Raw genomic sequence first — 7275 nt, 5'->3', positions numbered from 1 at the left:
GGCACAGCTCCTATATAAATTATTTCAACTACTTCCGTGTGGGAGATCTTCTTTTCCCCCATTTATGTACTTATTCATGATTTAGATCAGTATAGACCAGTAGAGATTTATTTCATCCTTTGGGTTATAATCCAATACTGCTTTATTTTCTTGCCCAGACTGTTTCAGCTTTAGCTGTAGGGAGCTCTTTAGCTCTTGAGTTGGCTCCTGTGTCCTTATCCCTTTGACAAACTCCCATCGATATGGGTGGTTTTTCTTTTTTTTTCATTATTGATTTTTGGCTTTTCGGTGCACTTCCTTATTTTCTGGCATCACAAGATGCTCCAGGCTCATCATGTATCCACTGTGTATATTTCCTGCCCCGGTGCCTGAATCAGCACTTCTCCAAGGAGTCTTGGTTCCTTTAATTGGGAAATGGTAACAGAAACCAAGATCTGGGAGCTGGGTGTGCTTGTTGCTCCTGGGGAATTGCTGCTTCTAGGCCCTCCCAGCTGACAGAGCAATGAAATTTATATGTGTACGAAATAATCCTTGAATATACACTTATCCAAAAATGTTTCTGTATGTAACCATCTGTATCTAAACTAAACAAATTCTTACTGATGTCTCCAACTCTAATCCACTACCACCTGGATCATTCTAGCTTCTTCCTGATATTTGAAAAAGATGTTCTTTTGTATTTCTTATAATATGGTGGTTAGATTCAAATTCAATTTTTTGGCAAGAATATTTCATAGGTGGTGCATTCGTCCATCATTTTAGTGATGTTAGCAGCCATTGATGATCATTTCCTAGGATCTCTTAATTCTTTAAAGCTTAAAAAAAAGCAAAGTTTTGATTGGCTCCGTCTTTCTTCTCTGAATAACTGGAATTCTCCATAGAAAGAAAAACCTCCCCTCATCAACTATTTGGTTACCCTGAGGTAGAGCCCATATAAAAAGGATAAATGCTTAATTCCTTTCCTCATTATCTTAAAAATAATATGTTCCCTAGCATCCTCTGAGGCTGAACACTGAGCTATTTTTGGTTTTGAACTTGCAGCATCTCTGGAGGCACATGGTTCAGCTCTCTACCTTCAGCCCCGACTGCTAGGCAGTCTGCCTCAGGAGGTGGAATAGCAGAGGGTAGAGGCTGGGCTCCCCCGGCAGAGGCAGAGAGCAGTTTGGAAGGGGAGGCAAGATTGGAGGGTCTTGAGGGCTTCCATATTCATTCATCCTGAAAAAGCTCTGGTCTCCAGTCATTTTCTTGTAGAGCTGTTGCCTTGCTTTCATAGTTTTTCACATTGCCTTAGAAATAGCTGAATCCATCTTTAAAAAGTCTCCTCAAGCAACCATAAAAGAAAAATACAACAGCCAGAAGCTCTGGAAAGTGCATGTTTGACCCTAAATCCTTCAAGGAAACCCTTCTAGGAGAGAAACCAAGAAACCCTTTGGAGTGTTAGGGGTAAGGGTTTAGGGCACTGTTCCCAGCCCTGGTTCCTTATTAGAGTCACCTGAAACACATAAAAACCACTTACACTTAAGCACCACTGCCAGAGATTCTGATTCGATTGGTCTGGGGTGGAACCCTGGAAGTGGCAGGTCTTTTTTCTTTTATTATTTTTTTATTGAGGTATAGTTGATGTATAATATTATATAAATTACAGGTGTACAATATAGTGAGTCATAATTTTTAAAGGTTGTACTCCATTTATAGTTATTATAAAATATTTGCTATATTCCCCGTGTTGTTCAATGTATCCTTGTAGGTATTTTGTACCTAATATTTTGTACCTCTTAATCCCCTGCCCCTATACTGCCCCTCCCCCCTTCCCTCTCCCTACTGGTAACCACTAGTTTGTTCTCTATACCTGCTTCTTTTTTGTTATATTCACTAGTTTGTTGTATCTTTTAGATTCCACATATAAGTGATATCATACACTATTTGTCTTTTGCTGTCTGACTTATTTCACTTAACACAGTATCCTCCAAGTCCATCCGTGTTGCTGCAAATGGCTAAACTTCATTCTTTTTTATGGCTGAATAGTATCACATTGTATATATACCACATCCATTTGTCTGTCAACGGACATTCAGGTTGCTTCCGTGTCTTGGCAATTGTAATGCTGCCACAGACATTAGGGTGCATGTACCTTTTTGAATTAGTGTTTCTGTTTTTTGTTGTTGTTTTATTTTTTGTTTTTTGGATATATACCCAGGAGTGGAATTGCTGGGTCATATGGCAGCTCTATTGTTAGTTTTTTGAGAAACCTCCATAGTGTTTTCCACAGTGGCTGCACCAATTTACATTCTGGAATTGGCAGTCTTTATGAGCTTTTTGCAAGGTTTAATCGTTTAACCAGGGCCATTTCCAGGCCCCCTAGAACTCTAAGAGGGGAATGAGTGTGTCTCATCACCTCGATCCAGTTGCCTGATGTCAGTAGATACCATCTCCGCCATGTTACTCAGAAGACTAAGCTAGGAAAGATGATGCCAGGAACGTCTCACTCCACCCACCCCACCCCCCAGCCCCCATGCTGAGGCCTGGTGAGTGTGGCTCAGTTCCAACCAGCGGGCCTTTAACATAAGACTCTGCCCCACCCTTGACTCCACGGATGGCTACATTTGCTGTGCCTGGCACCGTTCTAAGTGCTTTAAATCTCTAACATCCCTAATAGGTTGGAATACTCTGCACTTAACAGATGAGAGACTGGGATCTGAGAGAACTGACTGCCTTGCTAAGGTCGCCAGCCTGTGTCTGGGTGGGTTCTAGGGCTCTTTCTCATCACGTGCTGTTACTAACAGTCTGTGACTCCAAGCCCAGCCCCTCTCGAGAAGCTGCCTCCTCCTTTCCTTTGTGTAATAAATATTGACTCTTGAGGAGAGATGACCTGCACAGAGTGCAGGGCCTGAGAAAAAGTGGGGAGGCTTGGGGCGAGGGATTCTGAACCCCTGTTCCTCACTCAGCATCAGGTCCTGAGCAGCCCCCTGCCCTGGGGGTGCGCGGTTCCCCACCTTGCTTCACAGCTCAGTGGTCTGAGCGAGCGTATGTGACAGTCAAGTCTAGAAAGCCTTGGGCTCTTCTTCTACCTCTGACCCTTGCTCTCTCTCCTTCCTGTGCCTACAGGGTTTCACCCACAGCCCTTTCCTCCCTTACCCTTTCCCGGAAAATCTCGTGGGTCTGTCCATCCTATCCACCACCTATTGCCACCCCCAATTTCAGAACTACACTATCCCCATCCCAGAAAGTGACGGCGCCATCCACCCTGACGTCATCCTGGCAAAGTCCCCCGACACTCAATCAGCTACTGAGTCCCCGCAGTGTCACCCTCAGGATGGCTCTAACACCCATCGCTCCTCTGTCCCCACCACCCAGGCAAGGCCGCGGCTCGGAAGCCAACTCTGCTAACCCTTACCCCACCCTAGGCCCCCGGGCTTCGTGTACCATCCAGACCAACTAGGTGTGGCTCCCAGGACGCGGCCCTAATTAGATAATTAAACTCTACTCAGCCTGCAAACCTCTTCGCACGACCCAGCTCTCCCAACCAGCTGGGGAAGTCCCCTGGAGCTAGACTGTGACGTCAGCACTATTAACGGTCTCCCGCCGCGTCCAGGACCTGGCCACGCCTGCAGCCTTGCCCGTGCCAAGGCCCACTTCCCCCGGGTCCCACTTGGGCCTAGGCTTCCCGGGGCCGGACACCCGCCGCCGCGCCCCGTTCTGATTGGCTGCCGCCCGGGCCCACGGCCGCGCCCCGCCCCAGGCCCTTCAGGGATTGGTCCTGGCCGCCGGGCCCTGCAGGGATTGGTCCTGGCCGCCCCGCCCACTACCCACGTCGGCCCCGTGGACAGCCGAGCGGGGAGGTCCGGTCATGGCCGGGATGCGCAGGCTGGAGTTGGCGGAGGCCTTGCAGCTGGGGCCGGGTTGGCGGCACGCGTGCCACGCGCTGCTCTACGCGCCGGACCCGGGGCTGCTCTTCGGCCGCATCCCGCTGCGCTACGCCGTGCTGGTGAGGAAGGGGCGCGCCCGGCCACCGCCCGCCCCCGCCCCGCGGCCACGCCGCCTTGTGCGCCCTCGGCCATCTCCGCTTCCCTCTCCCGCAGATGCAGATGCGCTTTGATGGGCGCCTGGGCTTCCCCGGCGGCTTCGTGGACTTGCGGGACGGCAGCCTGGAGGCCGGGCTGAACCGCGAGCTGGGCGAGGAACTGGGCGAGGCCACGGCCTCTTTCCGCGTGGAGCGTGCCGATTACCGCAGCTCGCACGCCGGGTCCCGGCCGCGCGTCGTGGCGCACTTCTACGCCAAGTGCCTGACCCTGGAGCAGCTGACTGCGGTGGAGATGGGCGCGCCGCGCGCCCGGGACCACGGGCTGGAGGTGGGGCCAGCCCAGGACCCCATCCCGCGTCCTCCAGCTCCCGAAGGCCTGTCCCGAAGTTTCCTCGTGTAGTTGGGGTCTGGGTGACTAGTTGCAGCCAACCTGGTCTCCCTGCAGAGCTCTAACCCCCTCCCCACTTCACAAGCCTCTACAGTTGTCTTTGTAGAACACACCCATCCAAGTTACTCTTCTACTCCCCCTTGGTAGTGGCAGGCATTGCACCTTAGGCCCCTGTTTTTCTTGCGTAGGAGAAGTGGCCTGATGTTTTGTGGGAAATCCCTGGCACTTAGGCGAGGGGAGAGGGGGATATTGTGTTTGGCGATGGTTCTCAAACTTTGGCGGGTATCAGAATCATCTGGGAGGCTTATTAAAACTGATTACTGGCCCCACTCCCAGAATTGCCGGCTCAGTGGGGGAGGGGTAGAAGGACCTGAGAATTGCATGTTTCAAAAGTTCCTAAATGGTGCTGATGCGGCTGCTCCGGGGACCACATTTTGAGGACTACTGGCGTAGGGCCCAGGGTGAATCACGGAGGCAGGAGCCACTACAGTGATGTGGGAAGGGTTAGCTTTTGCGGAGCTGGAGAGCATGACCTGGGTCATTTGTCTGCAAAGACCTGGGCCCTCTAGGGCCACAGAGGTGTGCGTCCTCAGGCCTGGTTCTGCTGGACTGATAAAGGGGTGAGACCTCTGATCTAGAAAGATCTGGCTGGGACGAGCTCCCTGCGTTCCCAGAGTCTCATGCCTCCTTCCTTTTCCAGGTGCTGGGCCTGGTACGGGTGCCGCTGTACACCCTGCGGGATGGTGTGGGAGGCCTGCCTGCCTTCCTGGAGAATACCTTTATTGGAAATGCACGGGAACAGCTGCTGGAAGCCCTCCAGAACCTCGGACTGCTGGAACCTGGCTCTTTTGCACGCCTTAAGTTCTCAGCTCGTCCCTAGAGGCTGCCCTCCGCGAACCCATGGAACCTGCCTGAGATCAGGGCCTTTGTACTGGGGAGGGAGGGAGGAAAAAGGGAATGTTTTCTCCTCTGGGCCTGGGCCTGATAGATGATAACAGATTAAAAGGGAAAGGTAGTAGTGTGTTCTGAGCAGACCGTGGCGACTCATGGCGTCAGTGGCAAAAGTCCGCAGCTCATCCTGGGCGCCCTGGCAGATTCACAGAGCCTGCCTCTTCCCTGTACATGTGCGCACACACAGCGTAGTGACCCCCAGACACGCACTCACACACAAGCTGATGCCTCCCCCATCCCTCGCCATGTCCAGTTTAAGCAGGAAGTGGCACGTGTGGGGCGTAGCTTGTCGCCATACCCATCTCCTTGCTGGGGAGGAGCTTCTGAACCAGGGAGGGTCTCTCCCCACACTCCTACATGGCTGTTCCCAGGGTCTAGCCCAGCCCATGGTTGTTGGGGAGGACAGAGAAGCAGAGGACCCGTTTTCCCCCTGAAAGTAGTTGCATCCTTGCCTGGGGGTTGGCCAGAGCAGTATCCCCCCGAAAGGGTGGTAGAGGGCCCTAACCTACCCCCTGCCCTCTTCTGAAACTGAGTAGGAGGGGTGAGGAAAAGGTTTGGCCTCCTTGGACTGACCTTGGACTCGAGACTCCTGGGTTCTGGTGCATTTCCTCCAGGGCTTTCACTTGGGATCCCTTAGACTCTGGGGACAGTGAAGGGAGCTGGCCCAGCCCTGATCTAGACCTGCCCCAACAAAAAAGAGTCTCCCAGTAAAGAAGGGCTTATAGCCGGGCCTCAAAGCCCTTCAGTTCCTTCAGCAAATTAGCTGTATGAGGTATTGGTGATCTAGGGATGCGAGAGCCATAGACTGCTCTCCGTGCGGCCAGGAAACTTTTTCTTAAAGGGCCAAATGGTAAATATTTTAGGTTTGGTGGGGCACATGGTGTTTGTAGCAACTGCGTAACTCTGTTAAGTCAGAAGTAGCAGTGGACAATACATAAATCAGTGGGTGTGGCTGTGTTCCAATAAAACCACTTAAAAAGGGATGTGGCCAGCCTGTGGGCCACAGTTTGCCAACCACTGCTCTAGAAAGGAAGATAAGATTAATTAAATTATGATGCTTATTTACTTGTTTTATTTATGTCCGTGTTAAGAAGGAAATAAAGGATTGCTACAGGTCCCACCTTGGTATCTTTCACTTTTAGTTGAGGTGGTCCAGAAGGGCCTTTGTGAAGAGCATTTAGGCTGAAGGATGGAAAGGACAGCCAGGGAGGAATGTGGGGAGAGGATTCTGGGTGTTCCAGGGAGGAGCACGTGTTAAGGCTCTGGGAACGAATCTTGGCAAATTATCCCAGAACAAAGGTAGGGAGTGAGACTCCATTTCTCAATTGGGGGTGGCAGCGGGGGGTAAGGGGAAGCAGAGAATTTGCAGCAAAAGGCCAGTGTAATTAGACTAAAGTAAGCAAGGGGAGGTGAAGCAGGAGCCAGATGGTACAGAGCCTTACAGGCCATGGTCGGGGCGAGGTGTGTGGAGCACGGACTGGAAGCGGGTAGGAGGGGAAGTGGGAGGTGGTGCTGATCTGGGCCTGGATGGCAGAGGAGGTGGAGAGAAGTGGGAGCCCTTGAGAGATGGTGGTGGCGGCATTGACAGGCCCTCTGATGGGCTGGCTAGAGGGTGGGGTGAGGAGAGAGAGGACTCAAGGGTGACTTTTCAGCTGGTGCCTTAAGGTGTTCAACTTATGGATGAAGGGAAAGCCTGGCAAAGCTGGAAGGGGGACCACACAGGCTTTTGGAGGGGATGGAATCAAGGTCATTTTGGATGTGTTGCGACCTAAATTTGTGAGTCATCCACATAAAAATGGTGTGGCAATACTTCAGACTGGATGGGGTCATCCAGGGAGAGAGAAAAGAGAAGACTGAGGACGGGGCCCTAAGGGAGCCCAGCCCTGAAAGTCGGGGGGGAGGAGCAGGACACGTT

The 7275-nt window shown here is 51.8% G+C and overlaps 1 protein-coding gene across 1 annotated transcript; it reads left to right on the top strand.

Annotated features, from left to right (window-relative positions):
* The first annotated feature begins 3824 nt into the window (after positions 1-3824).
* On the top strand, positions 3825-6477 carry NUDT16 (nudix hydrolase 16). Its single transcript, XM_061193687.1, has 3 exons — positions 3825-3985; positions 4080-4349; positions 5110-6477. Exons 1-3 carry the CDS (start codon positions 3848-3850, stop codon positions 5287-5289), a joined length of 588 nt encoding a protein of 195 aa, XP_061049670.1. The 5' UTR covers positions 3825-3847; the 3' UTR covers positions 5290-6477.
* The last annotated feature ends 798 nt before the right edge of the window (positions 6478-7275 follow it).

This window comes from Eubalaena glacialis, chromosome 6 (genome assembly GCF_028564815.1).
Source record: "Eubalaena glacialis isolate mEubGla1 chromosome 6, mEubGla1.1.hap2.+ XY, whole genome shotgun sequence".
Classification (NCBI taxonomy): Eukaryota; Metazoa; Chordata; class Mammalia; order Artiodactyla; family Balaenidae; genus Eubalaena; species Eubalaena glacialis.
This window is presented reverse-complemented; position numbering and strand designations above follow the sequence as displayed.